This window comes from Sycon ciliatum, chromosome 12, assembly GCF_964019385.1.
Source record: "Sycon ciliatum chromosome 12, ocSycCili1.1, whole genome shotgun sequence".
Lineage (NCBI taxonomy): Eukaryota > Metazoa > Porifera > Calcarea > Leucosolenida > Sycettidae > Sycon > Sycon ciliatum.
Window position 1 is genome coordinate 18,057,524 of NC_088654.1, and position 15,840 is coordinate 18,073,363.

At 45.7% G+C, this 15,840-nt stretch overlaps 2 protein-coding genes across 2 annotated transcripts in view; both read right to left on the reverse strand.

Annotated features, from left to right (window-relative positions):
* Nucleotides 1–5,489, reverse strand: part of LOC135828861 (latrophilin-like protein LAT-2) — a 54,863-nt gene extending 49,374 nt beyond the window's left edge. The window contains exons 1-3 of the mRNA XM_065341289.1: nucleotides 4,907–5,489; nucleotides 4,337–4,408; nucleotides 141–212 (exon numbers count right to left, since the gene is read on the reverse strand). Coding sequence (XP_065197361.1) covers nucleotides 141–212; nucleotides 4,337–4,408; nucleotides 4,907–5,121 — 359 coding nt within the window. The 5' untranslated portion in view covers nucleotides 5,122–5,489. The remainder of the gene's footprint in view (nucleotides 1–140; nucleotides 213–4,336; nucleotides 4,409–4,906) is intronic.
* Nucleotides 5,490–6,760: 1,271 nt separating this feature from the next.
* Nucleotides 6,761–15,840, reverse strand: part of LOC135828350 (adhesion G-protein coupled receptor G2-like) — a 49,181-nt gene continuing 40,101 nt past the window's right edge. Inside the window, exons 14-21 of the mRNA XM_065340801.1 lie at nucleotides 14,665–14,870; nucleotides 13,464–13,735; nucleotides 12,471–12,519; nucleotides 11,023–11,129; nucleotides 9,849–9,961; nucleotides 9,169–9,431; nucleotides 8,816–8,885; nucleotides 6,761–8,227 (exon numbers count right to left, since the gene is read on the reverse strand). Of these exons, the coding sequence (XP_065196873.1) occupies nucleotides 7,582–8,227; nucleotides 8,816–8,885; nucleotides 9,169–9,431; nucleotides 9,849–9,961; nucleotides 11,023–11,129; nucleotides 12,471–12,519; nucleotides 13,464–13,735; nucleotides 14,665–14,870 (1,726 nt within the window). The 3' untranslated portion in view covers nucleotides 6,761–7,581. The remainder of the gene's footprint in view (nucleotides 8,228–8,815; nucleotides 8,886–9,168; nucleotides 9,432–9,848; nucleotides 9,962–11,022; nucleotides 11,130–12,470; nucleotides 12,520–13,463; nucleotides 13,736–14,664; nucleotides 14,871–15,840) is intronic.

Here is a 15,840-nt window from a genome sequence, read left to right on the forward strand (position 1 = left end):
TCGGAAGCCTCAACAGTGATGAACACAACTATTAAGACGGCCGATAACAGAGTAGAGGGGTATTGGGTGAGAAAAATAATAATAAAAAGTCAAGATATGTGAGAGCCTGATATAGGATATACGTTAGTAACATCACTTACAGCAGGATTAGGTTGCGGAGCCCATCGAAGGAGTGCGGCGTAAGCGTGCTCAGTATGTTCTCTGACATATACCTGTGCAAGGAGCATAATATGGAAAGTTACAAGCCGCCAGGAATTTTCACGAATACAGCTGGAAACATCTCAAAGGAATGTAATGATTGTGCCTGATGCAGCTGCTGATGCAGCACATCATTTTCTTAACCCCAGGAAGGTTGTTACCACACTACAGTTGTACAGTCGTTAGTACGTGTACGACATCGTTTACAAGACAAACCTCATTTTAAGTATTCAACGTTCAAACATTTCCTGACGCCTGAAATGCGTACATTCATGTCCGGATATAATAGTAGATCTTACCCGTCATAAGACAAACATATCGAAACCCCTGGGTTTACCTACAAGCAAGGGTAGACCTGCACCCTCAAAGAATCCTTTCTGCTTCTCCCGTGAGCATGTCGAGTCCCCACACAGGAACTATTCTCTCCCCAGGCATTTTTTGATAGTGTGGACATTTTAGAACATCTTGACTGTTTTTTGGACGTCTTTTGGACATTCATCCTCAGTGATTATGCGATTTGTATGGCTACTGCCGGGTGCTACTACATAGCCTACAGTCAGAGCTGTTTGGCACTGTTCCTCATGTTGCGTCAACAGCTGCTTTTGAAGTCAGTCGACAGCACATCATGTCACTCTGGAATGAAGTCGGCTTCTTGTTCATGAGAAAAGAACTCGCACATGATGTCAGGAAGAGAGACAGCAGGGTCGATAATGAGAGAAATTTGAGCAGACGAATACAATTATACAATTATAACCTCGATCTGGAAAAGAACTGGGTGAGATACCCGCGCTCAGTCGTTTTAGTTTTCACCTTTCCTTGTCTTGCTACGCCTAAGTATCCAGTTTCCCTAGCTCCCGTTTTCATTCTGATCATGATTCATCTGGTCAACTGACCAAATTCTCCATGCGTGGCCAAGACTCAGTGCTGAGTACTGTTCAGTGTTGGGTGTGGAAGAACTGGGGGCCAGCCTTGTGGCCTAGCCCGCTCCTACTTTCAAGTACTATGGTCTACGTCCAGTCGAGTAACTGTCTATAAATCAGTACAGTGTGCTTGTTGAAACCTAGCCTGTTCGTCCTTTGGAAGTCCGTTCTTCAGTGCCCGAAACACCTTCATCCTTTTGCGAGAACTGTGGCAATACGCCTAGTGAGAAGGCAGATTTTGCCTGTGCTTCTGGTGAAGTAAAATAAAGCTAAACAAACAAACAAAATTACTCTACCAGTACTGCAATGTGACGACAGCCTCTACTCACTAACTTCGAAATTTTAAATTGGTGGTCGTGTTCTGGATGAAGGTGCTCCATCTGATTGTAAAAAAATTATCTTACCGTGTTGCACCTGAGTGCCGAGACAGCCACAGAATCGACCATCATTGACGTAAATGCACAGGTTGGGCGTCCGTCTCGCAGCTTCACACAAAGTCTCGTAGCTCCGCGGCCCCTAGGCCCTAGGCTGCGGCTGACGTTATAGCCATTGATGAACGAGGAAAGTTTCAAACATCCGCACTACTTTGAGCATGTAAATAGCATCACCCAGAAGTATTTACCGCTTCACACACCCACACTGCCGCTGGGCATGAGTCAAACGGCCGGAATCTCCTGCTTACACTGTTACCTTACCGAGCCAAACCCAGGCGACTTCTACTTTGAAATAATTTACAACACTGTTCTTCATGACTACGTAAGGAGGACAAACACACACTCAGCAATGGCAGGCGAAAGTCCGCTCACTATTCATTTACGTTTGTTGCTCAGCCTCAGAGTAGCAATTATACTTTTCGAGCAACTGACCCAAGTGGATGAAGTCTTGAAGCGGGCTGTGCGCACTGATAGCTCCAGTAGCAAGTGCTAAAATTTCTTTCGTGAGTCAACAAAAGACGCAGGTATACATGCATGACTGAGTCTGTGTGTACCTCCATGAGGTGTGGGACTTCATCACGGACTTCAAGTAGTTCAAGACGGTTGCACCGATGTGACAGACCAGCAGCGTCTGTGATGTCAGCGTTCTACCCGTGGAAACGCTACAACGGGTCACCTTGGCCACGGAATCGTTACTCGTAACATTACCAGCCTTCAGAAGAAGTCCTGATAACACGGGAAAAGGAAAGTGTGAAGTACTGTTGACGCGCATGGGACACGCACGCAGCGTCAGAAATTCGGCGCGGAAAATCAATCACTATGACTATCAATGCAGAAATAAAGAGCCAGAATGGGTGTACTGCTAGTGAGAGTCTGTGTATTGCACTTGTCCGAGCGCCATGAAGGCCTGCAAACTCACCCCACGACCCGCTACTTTGTCGTCATGTGCCCATCACCTACTGCCGTTGACGAGCTGGGAGGTCATGTGGCATTCGCCCAGTATGTCAGTGTTATCGTCGTCAGAGCTGTGTCGATGGTACAATAGCGCTGGTAGAAACAGTTGGTCGTATGGTATTGCGTCCGCCGGATTGTCCCTTGCCTCGTCTTGTCCCTTTTCTTGCTCTGACGCTAAGGCCACCCTTTGTTAATTCATTGTTTAACGTCCTTTTTTTCGCGAAAAGGTACGCGGGAGGGCGGAAAAAAAACAAAAGCCCATTCCAAAAACTGGAAACCCCAATCAAACATTTTGACCAGTAAAGCATGTGATATATACAATATATCTGGGTCTAACGGCACTTGCAGGCATAGAACAACACTCTTTGATGGTACATTGGAGCACATGCCTGATGAATCCAACAAAACAGGTACATAGCATGGAGTTAGCATGTCATGAATTCATTACATCTGGATTTTTACTAGGACACACACCGTATGATATTTAAAAGCCAACAAAAAAAGAAAAAGAACACAAGACAAAGGCATGCCCGGGAGGCAAGATTATAACTTATAAGTTTAAGGTCATGATCGGCACACCGTGAAACTACACAATCATGTATTTACAACTTCGCATATTATTGGTACTACTACTTTCTTGTTTTTTTTTCCGGTCGGAGGCAAAAAGGTACGCGGGCGCGGACGTTAAACAACGAAAAAAGAAAGGGTGGCCTAACGGCGCACGTATGATATTATTCCAGGGTGCGACAGAGTTCTCGGCCATTGAAGAAAATGTTGAGTCGCCTCCACAAATACTCTGCGCTCTTTAGCCGACTAGACCCTACTGCACACAACCATCATCACGGTGAGGACAGTTCCGTAGACGATATTGATAATTCCTTCAGATAGCTGTTTCGCTAATGCATAGCTCATCAGTGAAGGTAGATGTAGAATGATTAGAAATATCGACCAAACTTCTATTACAATTATAGGGTTTTCCACATGCAAAAAGTGAAACTTGCAAAACTGCAAAACTGGCTAGCAGCTGAGCACTGTCTGTTGATCAGATCGTCAGTATTTCGATAAGTGCATGCAGAGATGTGGTGCTACCGACATCTGCTCAGAGTATCCTGGATGGAGAAGCGCACAACTGGACGTATCCTGGTGGAGTTGGGAGTACAGAGACAGCTGCTAGCCAGGGTCAAGATACGCAAACTGACCTATTTCGGGCACACATGCCGCCCATCTGGCTGCGAGCTTGTACGTGACTTGATGTTTGGTGTCGTGGATGGTAAGAGAAAGCGTGGTCGTCCGAAGATTTCCTTTCCTGACAATATTATCGTTTCGTGGACTGGTATGACTATGCAAGAGAATGGCCAGTAGGCATCTGACAGAGATGGTTGTCAGTCACACTGTGCATCTATTGCTCACACAGCTGCATAATGCCGTTTAGTGTTTTATTTTTATAATTATTTTACTATTATTATTTTTTCGGTAATGCAGATGATGATGATGATGCCCGGTATCTCATCCGAAAAAAGGCGATTAGGCCGATCACACATACATGTACGTACCATCCAAAGCCCTGGATCCCTCGCCCGCGCACACACACAGACGCACACGCCCGCAGGCACATTGATTGACACACATACTGGCGCACCGTGTCACACTGGCCACGTGCTGTCCACGTCTGCCGCGACTCTCTCCGCAATCGTGAAGCTGATCGCCCCATGACCTGAGTTAGCACTCTAACTACCACTAACCTTCAGCACTTTCATGTTCAATTTGATAGTGAGCACAAGTTACGCATACGAGATTTACACCGCCCATCAATGCCAGCCAGCTACTTACAATATCTGAAGGGAAGAGAACGCAGAGAAATTTCCATCTGGGATTGATTGGATCCGATTCCATCGCAGGTCCCTAAGCATAAAACATAATACACAGCAGCGGGAATGACGTTTCGCAAACATGATGTAGATTTGCTATACCTACTTGTAAAAGTACACAGCCCAAACTCTCGCTGCTACAATGGGATTAAAACAGTAAGAATATTGTCCAATGATCACCTTGTAGATGAAACAGAACAGAATTCTTGACCTTCTTCTTCGTGTTGTAAGTAGCACTGACCTTGGGCATTGAGCAGTCTTTTGGACAGCCTGCAACCTTTCTGTTCTAAGATCAAACCTGTTACCACACCTGTACTGCTAGGAATCTTAAACTGCTGCTTTCCAGTGTCGGACGCGTTGGATTGATCGATCCGAATTCGAACCAGGACTGACTGAGGGGCTGGAGGGCCGGCCCACCTCCTGAGACTAAGTAATTGAAATAGAAGGTACACATCCACTCATGAAATATAGGCCGCAAACCAGCTAATGTAAACAAGGGTATATTCAGCACGGCAAAGTTACTGGTACCTACATATAAGGGATGATGGCCTCTCTGCTGCTGCCGTTAATGACCACTGTTGGTACGTACTGCAGAGCACTCTGAGCAGGACAGAGGACATACGTGATGTTGCAGTGGCATAGGTTCGCGCACGGCTCCTTCCAGGCATGTGTGATGGAGATGGTGACGAAACTACCGTAACACAATATGACCACCAGAACCGATACAGTCTTGTGTGAGCCCTCCATCAGATTAGTGCACAGAGAGTGCTGCACGTGAGACGTTAAGGTTTTCGAACATACAGTCTCTCACGGTGAAAGAGTTCCAAACACGCCGTTGGGTAAAATCAATCAGCACACCGGTCTTGCTCGAATGCACTGCGACCTAGTGCGAGAATTAATCAGAGATTGCAGTTCGACACGCACCAACAGTTGCTTTGCAGGCAAAAAGATAATTTCACTTGCTGACTGGTCACAATATGCTTCTCCTCTTCATCTACGAGCCAGATAGATGGACAGAAAGCAGTGATCCCCGAGTTGCACGTTCTCTTATGTCTGGCTTATCACTGGCGGCACACGCGTTCACTTGTCCTGGGACCTTTTATTTGCTCTAGCGATAAACCGATAGGTGTGATCAGGAGGCGTATAGCCTCTGGCAAATTTTGTTAAAAGGATGGTTATGTTACCCGGTAAGATGTCCTTTGACACGTAGCCAACACTTAGTTCTACAAGTGGCGGCACCAAAGCTTTAGAAGCTACTAATCAACATAATTCGATACAGTTGAAAGGTGTTCGCTTCGTCGATAATGGCTTGAAGCTGCCTGTGTGTTCCGGTTGGCATGTGCACAGCAGATTTGATTTTGTTCCTTCCTCTGCCCCCATGCAGACCTTGGTGCACTGCTGTCGCAAACCTGGCAGCTTTCCGGAGTTCTCCCTGTCAGCACAGGGTGCACCCTGAGCAGGCAAATACTCATAGTAGAGAGGTTTCAAAAGACGCGCAATTTCACGTCATGTTTGGTGTAAAACTCCACATTTCGACGTGGGCTGCAGGTCACTCGCGTTGTTTTTCGCCGTGCGAGCCAAACAGCGCGAGCTGAACTTTCGCGTCGCGTCGGAAATAACGTGCATCTTGACCTCTCTATTGAGCTACTTCGAAGTACGCAGATATCTAAAAACAGTAGAATGCATATGAGCCCAGATACAAATCAGCATGTTTGACCAGCAGCAAAAATGGTGTTCAATCGAGATAGTGGTAATAGGGGTGACTGCGTTGCATCCTTCCTTGATGACAGATTATGAGTGCTGTACGTGCGTGTGTGGTGGTGTGATTGAACGTGTGATCGCGAGTATGTGTGCGTGTGTTTGTGAGCGTGCGTGCGTGCGTGTGTGAGTGTGAAACGTGATAAGAGTACAAGTACGTTCGAAATCTGACCAAAACGTGCTTCCCCGGTGGGACAGCAAAGAAAACGTTGTATCCGAGGCACTTCTCATCCCAACATATAGCTATGTGGACGTACATGCACCTCATTGGGACACAATACACTTGTTCCCAGGACAACGTTCATACTAAGGAAATGTACGTCTTTTCAGAGGGAGCTCGCACGTAGCAGCAGGTAATATTCGGTGTATGCCAAAGTCCTGATAACAATGTCACATCGTGTACATTTCAACCAACAGCCAACCACGCGGCAAACAGCACCGTAGAACCAGAGGATGGCTGCCGGAGCTGTACACTATAAGCAGGTTACAGTACCAAGCACGTTCAGCACACTGCATGCAACCATTATTATTATGTGAATATGACAACGGAAATGTCACAGTTCCTACTTGACGAACACCTACATCACTTCGTGTTCGGGTCGAATCATGCGGACCAACATGCAGGCAACTAGGGACGCACGCACAACATGAATCGTGGCAGTGGAGGTGAGGTTTAGGGAGCTCCGCCGATCTGGGGTCTCGTTTTCATGACCACCGAAACGCAGCAAGAGAGGATCGGTAAAGTACGCACCAACTTTATACGAGCAACACAACTCAGCATCACACCAGCAAGAGGGTAAGAAAAAGGTGATTGCGAATAAGTGAAAAAAACAGCGGCGGGGAAGGTGAAAGATATGCATAAGAATTGCATGAGTAGTGTGTGGTGAGGAGTAAGGTGCAAAGTGATGGGGTATTACAGCAAGATGTTTGATGTTGCACATACATGCATGTACAATCGTGTACATGTACATTCTACAGGGATAGTGACTAAAGAGAGCGCGAACAGGGGAAACCTGTTACGGAGAAAGGCGGTAATTTCAATAGCCAAACCTAACGCGTTTAGGGAGGGTGGTCTGTGCTGCAGGATGATGCGGTGTCGTGAAATTCGAAACTTTAGAAAAGGTCTAATGTTCGAAGGACGAGCGAGTCCAGGTCGGCTGACGGCAACACGCTTCACCATCACAATGCATGAAAAGTTATGTTGCCGAAACTGACAGCAGATGATACCAGGTAAAAGTCTAATTCAGAATGTGTGTGCTACTCTATAATGTAAAACAGACAGCGTGATTCTCCTGTAGAAAGCTAGAACTGTCATACTCGGAGCCCAGCTCTATGATTTCAATGCATAATGGCTTAGAATGAAGTGCAATGTCGTGCAAAATAGACAGGAATGTGCCTGCAGCAACAGAAGAGAACGCTTTGGCATGCATTGATGCACATTGAATTAGCTCATAACAGCTCCGCATGGCTGGCAGCTACATCACTCGTCTCTTTGAGAGTATAGCACGCACTCTCACTTTGCTCGGAAAGAATGACCTGAGTGTGTAAACCACCACCCGCTTCTCCACCATCGCTGGCATCACTTCTTGACGCTTGTTCCACGTGCGCACTGCTCTCCCTGCGAAGGCTCTTTATCGCTGCAGCTGCATTGCGTCCTTCACGTAGCTGGACGGGGGCTGCCTGGCTGGATTTGGAGCTCGCATGGGAGGCAATAGAGACATGACTGAGGACGGACATGATCGAATTTCTCCAGGCAGAACGCACCTCGGCATCACGTGACACGTGCACAAAGATTCCCAGCCCCTGGAGAGTGTTGGTGATGGCAAAGATGTACTGAAGAGCGAGGTGATCATAGACGGCTACCAGGGCACCAAACAGCCAGGAAACACCTAGGAGAATCGACAGAAATACAACTACACGCAGCAAATATTGCACGCCAGATGTGTGTTTGGTGGTGATGGCGGATGCAACATTGGAGCCACGTTCATGCAACGAGACCACAACTCGCACCAACACCACGATATTGAACACAAGTGAGACGCACATGGGAGCTATGAAGGACCCGTAGAACACTGCGTCTTTCGTGATCCAGCAACTGCAGAAACCAATCCACATGCACCAACAAGTTGGGCAGTATTAAGGCATGAATGGTCGTCTGACTTGGATATGATTTTTTAGAAAAGAAAAAGGATCAAGGAACCACAAGTTACGCTCTAATTTCCACTAACACCACCAGTTATTAAACAATCAGCTCATGCGCTAAAATTGCAAGATACTGACCGACGGTACTGACGTTCTACAACTAACAGGCTAATAGCTCTAGCACATCTTGGATGCGCACTCCAACAACTCTATAAATTTACCCTTGGCTCTCCAGCCGAGTCCATTATGATTTTATCTATTTATTTATTACATCTCAAGACTCAGTGGAAACACCGGCCAATGTGAAGATAGTGGGCCATAGCCAACCACGGCGATAAAGACAAGACGGGGTTAGCAGGCAAAAGGAAAGAGTGGCAAAAGCAACACTTAGGAACCCTGCCCTACTCCGAAGATAAAAAGCGGGTGCTTCGGACAAATCTTCATGACTACCTGGGTAACTTATTGTGTACTAGTACGTTGCAGTGAGAACAGATTGATGATGAGCGAGATTGTAAAATCAACCAACACTGGATATTCTTACTATTTGCTGTTGCCGTGGGCACGAAGCCTTGTGATCCCTCCTGCCATTCCAACTATGAACAGGGGAAGCCCTGTCAAAATCGCACAAGCACAGATTAGAGAGGAGGTATTAATGTTGTGCAGATAAAGTCAACGGCTTGGTGTTTAGAAGACACTAGTGTCAAGGTGAATGATGCAAGAAAACCATGATAATCGCGCAGTAAAAAAAAGAGTTAAATTATCTTATCCGTTCCCGAAGGGAACTCACGACGGCCGCTGACACCCGTTAAACCCTATTGCTTATTGCGCAGTAGTGTGGACTAATACGTGAAGTAGTGACTCAGTGAAAGTATCCTGTGGGTCATATCGTCTTACCGAACGTCAATAGAAGGAGGATCCTTGTGGTGACGTCACTCAGCCCACCGAACACATCCACCAGTTGTTTGTAGAGCATGACGGCTTCCAAGGAAGTCAGTGCAAACATCAGCAGGAAGAGAAAGTGAAGAAACAGTGCGACAAACGTGCAAGCTGCCTGGTTGGATGTAGCCGTGATGCCAAACACGAAGAATGCAATCGCCAGCAGCAAATCGGTGCACAGCAAGAACACTATCCGGTTGTGTCGTCTTGCCCTCATTGTCCTGAAGAAGCCAAAGAGAGTGAGGGAAATACGAGAACCCAAAACGTGGTCGGCAAAACATGAAAATATGATAATGAAGACAGATCAAGAGAAGCAAGCAGATTAATGGTTTGGGGAATACATGTCACAACAAGAATACTACACGGAGAACGTTAGTAGGAACAAGATCTATCGCTGTTCCCATCACTTCAATGAGATGTACGCGTACATTTCCAAAGCGGACAATATCGGCAAATGGCCGGCGAAGTCCTCTGTTCACAAAGTGCAGAGTGATTCAAAGGAGAAAGACGAAAGGAGGCCAGTTGAGATTCGCCGTGACGCAGAGTGTCACATATCATACATGTACATGTAGTGCATACTTCAAATTACTTCCACACACAATCACCATCGCCAGTTGGAAACTAATACATTCACAAACCTGAAACTCGCAATTGTGACCATGGCAGCGGATAACGCGATTGCAGACAGGGCGCAGCCCATGTAGGTGATGATGCTTAGAGCCTTGTTGGGTGTGCTAATGGCATCGCGAGACTAGACGACGTATGGCAAACAGAAAACAAACATTGAACAGGTTAGGTGACAAGAAAAATAATGGTGTGCTTAGCAGTCTAGCTGCCCGACTTTCCAGAATTTGTAGCTCAACCGTTTTTCTTAACATACCGTGATAAGTAGCATAAGTTCAGATTTACCCCAATTTAAAGGGGAAGTTAAGCCTAAATCAAATTTTCACCAGTTGTAGTCTTCGGGGTCATGAGTCGATTGGTCTTGGTCCGAGGAATCTGAGACGCTCCCTTCCTCCTTTATTCCCAATCGAACTGGCGCACTTCCACCAAAACTGGGTGACTGCGCCCTACTAGATGGTGGTTTGTATGCAAAATGTGCCTAAAAGCGCAAAATCATTCTGATGAAAGTCCATATGACCGCGATTGACCCATATGTTGTAGTCTTTTGGACTCTGAGTCGACTGGCTTTGGTCCGAAAAGCCTGCTTAGAAGTGGAAAGATTTTCCAGCCGTACTGCAATCAACAACTAATTGGGAACTCGTGGGCTTGCACAAGGGAAACATAGATTTCGCGAGTTGGATTTTCGGACTTTGACAACTTTGTGCAGAATGTGATCTACTCACATCCCATCGCTTTAGGAGTTGCATCTGCTCCTTGATCCTTGAGGGTGGTGGCATTCCTACGAATCAGGAAAAATTCGGTGTAGCCGTGTGTCCACGGAAAGCTTGAAATTTCATTACAATAATTATTTTATGGTACAGAAAAAAAAGACTATTCAGGCTGCGTTCCTTCTTAGCTACCTGGTAGAGTAGAGTGATTCTACCGAGAGAGGTAGAAGGTAGAGGTAAGTGCACGAAAGTTGTACTACCGGATTTAGTAGCTTTTCACGATCTGTACGTGAAATGTTTTCTTCTCTATGGAATTGTGTACAACTGGACATTCCGTACCTTTACCAGCTTCAAACCTGGCATAGCCGGTAGAGAAAGGTAGAATCTACTTTTTTGAGTAGAGAAAAAGGAACGCATCTATCGAAAGAAGTAGTTTCTACCCAAACGTGTAGATCAAAAGCGAACGCCCCCTATCACTCACCATCAGCACAGCAAAGTTTGTGAGGTGTGTGCACTTGCACTGGACTGTGATGCTGGCTCCGTTCATCACTTTCCTAGCCAAGTAGCAGCCGTCTGTGCTCCATCCACCTACAGACAATGCATCCAATCGCAATCTCTCAATCCGGAGACAGTGCATGGAAGAATTGAATCACTAAAATTATTGATGACCTGGGAAATATTGTACATGTAGTTGGTGGACTCTACTGCATAACTTGCACCCTTGTATATCCTCCCTTTACGTCTAGATCTTGAAAAGTAGTATTCCAGTTGCTTTGAGTTTCTTTGGATTAGACGTCAGGCACAATCGTCTGGTACTTTTGCTCACCTGACAAAGATTCACCTAGGGTTCCCTATAACAGGGTCATGCCTGTTGGGTCTCCCCTAATCAAATACTAAATTAATACTACTACTACAGGTCTAGTCTCCATATAACGTAATGTGTGGGACCACGCAAAAATTATGTTATATCGAGAGTTATGTTATGTAGAAAACCGTGTGTAAAATACAAGATGTACCTCAAAATGAAGGGTTTTACAAGGCGGGTTCAACCTTTCAAACATTTACACACTGTACCACCATCGACATCTGATACCATCAATGCCGTAGAATATATACACAATAAGACTAAACTGGCTTGCTACGGCTACAGCTTGATTGTACCGCGCATGTGAATCTACGTTGTATCGAGAGTACACACGTCGGGGACCGCGCCGTAGGGTGCGTTATACCGAAGTTTACGTTATGTAGGACTAAACTGGCCTAAACTGCCTAGCCACAGCAACCGCTTGATCGTACCATGCACTTGAATTAATGTTGTATCGAGAGTGCGCACGTCGGGGACCGCGCCGTAGCGTGTGTTATGTCGAGGTTTATGTTATGTAGAATTATGTTGTGTAGAACAAAATTTGTATGGGAGTGATGCTGTTTCGGTGCGGGATATGATTTTTTTACGTACTAGCGAGGTTTATGTACAAGTGAGAGGTGGTATATCGAGAGCAGACCTGTACTAGACTCTTTCATAAGAAACAAATGGACCAAGGAACTACAAATTACGCTATAATGTCCACTAACACCACCACACCACCAGATACTAAACAACTATATTAAATTTTCATTTTGATTCCATCGCCGAGTTTCATCCCTTGTATCTTTGGTGTTCCTCCTTCTTTACATGTCGTATTGTTTGAATAAACCCGTTGTGAGTAGCATTTCAGTTGTTAGCGTCCGTCGTGAGTTCCCATTGGAGACAATAGTTTACTCCCATTTTCTAAAGTTACTTGACAAACAGTGATATTTGAACTTATTTTTTAGCTACAAAAATTGCCATGCTCCTAAAACGCTGACTATTTGGCTCGTTTGAACTGGAATACTTGGACGCAGCTATAGTCATAGACAACCATCAATTTGTAAAATATTAGCGTCACGTACCTCTTTCGTAGTTCCAGTACACGCAGGTTGGAGAAAATCCTGTGTCAGCCTGCACAAGAGCAGCACAATAACCAGTGGACACAGCATAACACAGATCATTACAGTGGTGCGGGTGTTTATAGTTTGTTAGCATATCATGATGGTTATTTGGCTGCAGTGGACCTTACGAATATCGGTAATGCAGAACGAATCACCCATCAACAGGAAATTCATGTTATTATTATTATTAGACACAATCTCATAGCATGTGACAAGCATAGCTAATGCAGGGACAGAATCCCCTGAGACAAGGGCGTTGAGCCAGCCACGGCAATAGTAAGCTAGGAAAACAAAGCAAATATGAATTAGAGCAGAAAATGAATGGAAAATTACAAAGAAAAATGTAATTACGAGAACTCACACAAGACCAGAAGTTTTGATTTACATTGACTGATGTAACCTTTTCTAATTGTCCGCTAACTCCAACGCAGCCATTACACATTTAGAACACTTCACTTCTCAACTCCAAAAACGGCCTCTTCACTGCGATTCAAAATAAAATTAAGATTTACATTACACCATGTGAAGCCCATCCACCGTCCGTAGAGGGCTCAATTTGCCGATTATGTACCTGAAACTCGGAGTTACCAAACCGCAGCTGCTCGTTCTTCTGTCTGTGGATTTACATCACATCACATTTTTGGGCCTCGCCCATCATCAGGGAAATGAACCCTGATGATGGGCCAGGCCCGAAAATTTGGTGTAATGTGAATCTTAATTCTGTTTTGAATCACAGTGAATAAACCGTTTTTGCGGTTGAGAAGTGAAGTTTTCTAAATTTACCGATGTACCTACTTAAAAGGTGACACAACAGTCAACTTCAGTAAGTACTTCAGTGGTTACATGTATGTGGATTTTGCTGGCATAGCCAAAGCTACCGGTATTGCCAGTGAGAGTTTTTGCTGAGCAGAATCTTACTGAATGCTCGGACTTCATAAGCTGGTATTCACTCACTAGTTCATTGGACAGTGGGAAAGTCAGAGTAACTGGATCCTCACTCAGATGGTCGGTTTCCGTGCTCCCGAGATTGGCCGAGACAACTGCAGAGGCCACTCGTGTTTCATTCGCCAGACCGTCATCTTGGAAGAGGATGGCTGATTTATAGAGAATGAAGGAGGTCTGTTGTACTTGGCAATGTGATAGGGTGGCTTGAGGTGTCGAATGGGAAGGTGCCGCCTTCAACGCACTTGGTGGTAGTATCACGTGTAGCGTGGACATCTCTGGAACTGACAACGGAGAATACGCAACACAACGAACGTATTGGCTAGTTTTCGGTGTAAACAGATGTATCGAGGTATCACGTTCTATGAAAAATAGGTGATTATACATATTTATATTTCGCAAGCGGCGGGTTAGCACAACCCAACAGGCGCAGAGCTCCGATCAAGAGGCATCAAGGCTTGGAAATGTATAAGTATTGTATCACGCCATTCGCCACAGATCTCATGCACAGCCGACCTTGGTGGTGGTATTGGGGGGGGGGGGGGAGGTGTTGAAGGTGGCGGTGTGTGTGGGGGGGGGGAGAGGCAGTCGTAAGTACGCATCCGCATGCCCGAACGCACATACACTAACATACACACATGTAAGGACACACATTTGCTCATGCATACGAGCTCGTACAAGTTTGTACACTCATAAACACACACTCTTACTCATACTCACACACATAATACGCTCATGCATGCACAAACACACACATACGGGCACATAGGTATAAAATCGCTAACACACCCATGCATGCGCAGCCATGCACTTCAATGCACAAAATCCACAGCTCACTTGTGACTTCGAGGTCCTGTACTTTATTGCAATTTGCAAACATCCTCGTAATTAGTACATTTTTGTGATAGGAGTCATGCATTTAGCTGAGTCCTAGGTGACTCAAAACCACTTCAAAAACGATCACAGAACACAACATGAGGCCCGATAAGGATTGCTAAATACATGTACAGTCGTCCCTCTCTGATCCGGCACTTTATAATCCAGCACCCTCGATGAACCAGCACAATTTTCAGTAGCCAAAATGTCCTCTTCATGCACGTATTAGCAGAAAATCAGATTTGTGAATCCAGCACCCTCCCTAATCCAGCAGATTTTCCGTGGCACAAATGGTGCCGAATTATAGAGGGACCCCTGTATAACAAAATTGACGTACTGTTTGTGACATTCGCAGTTGATCCAATGTACACATCGTTGCTATCCTCTAAATGAGCAAACACCTGCGCATGGTCAGTTTCTGCGGGACAGCTGACAAGCATTGAAATGTCCTCCTCCACTATCTTCAGGAAGACACCGTCAGTTTCCCGCTTCGCCCCACCAGCACTGTACGAGGTAGCAACGCTCTCTAGAGTTTGGGCCAAACTGAAACGCAACACAAAAAAGGTGAACGACTTGTGATGAAGTCTCACAGATACCGTTAAGTTTTTTTGTTTTTTCAATATTGAAACCCCCCCCCCTCCCCCCCCCCCCAACGCGATAGCCGATTGGTTTTTAGGCTTGCCTGCGAATCATGAGGTTCCGAGTTCAAAACCTGCGCTGGTAACAGGGAGTGTGTTTAGTGCTCTCTCCATCGCGGTGATACGGGCGAGTACCACTTTACATGCAATGAACTGTGCCGACCCCCACGGTGAACTGGGTACTCACTTGCTCGGTGTGAGGGTAACAAGGATGCGGTTTATGGGGTTATACTTATAGGGCCTTTACACGCCCGCTCAGTTGGTGAGAGACTCATCCCCTCTCCCCTGACTCATTTGTGAGGTCTGCATTCGACACTAAGGGTATATGGGTGAAGTGGTGGCCCGCTGATGCGAATGTATTTGTTTGATGTTTTTTCTCAACACATCAGGCGATGCGGCCGCGAATCCGGCTTTTATTGAACACCCACTGCAGGATAAACTAAAATGAGGAGGAGAACTCGACACAATGGTACATATCCAGCAAGTAAGGACACCGAGTTCGGTCCTAAATGCATTGTTGCCTATCGGTGGAGGGATCACAGAAGGCCACGGATTTGGAAATTCCTCACAAAGCACGGCAGAGATTCAGATTAGTGATTTAAGCTGCGTTTACACGAAAACGAATGAAAACGATTTGCGTTTACACGACAGCGAAATACGACCTAAACGGAACGAAATAATACTAAACGGAACGAAATCGTTCCGTTTACTACTATTACTCCGTTTACTACTATCGTTTACACGACAACGCTAAACGGAACGAAATGAAAACGCACTTCAAAGTGTTTTGAAACGTTTTCAAAACGTTTTCGTTCTCGTGTAAACGGTGAAAACAGTGAAAACGATTGGAAAAGTAGTGCGGTCATGGAAACTAT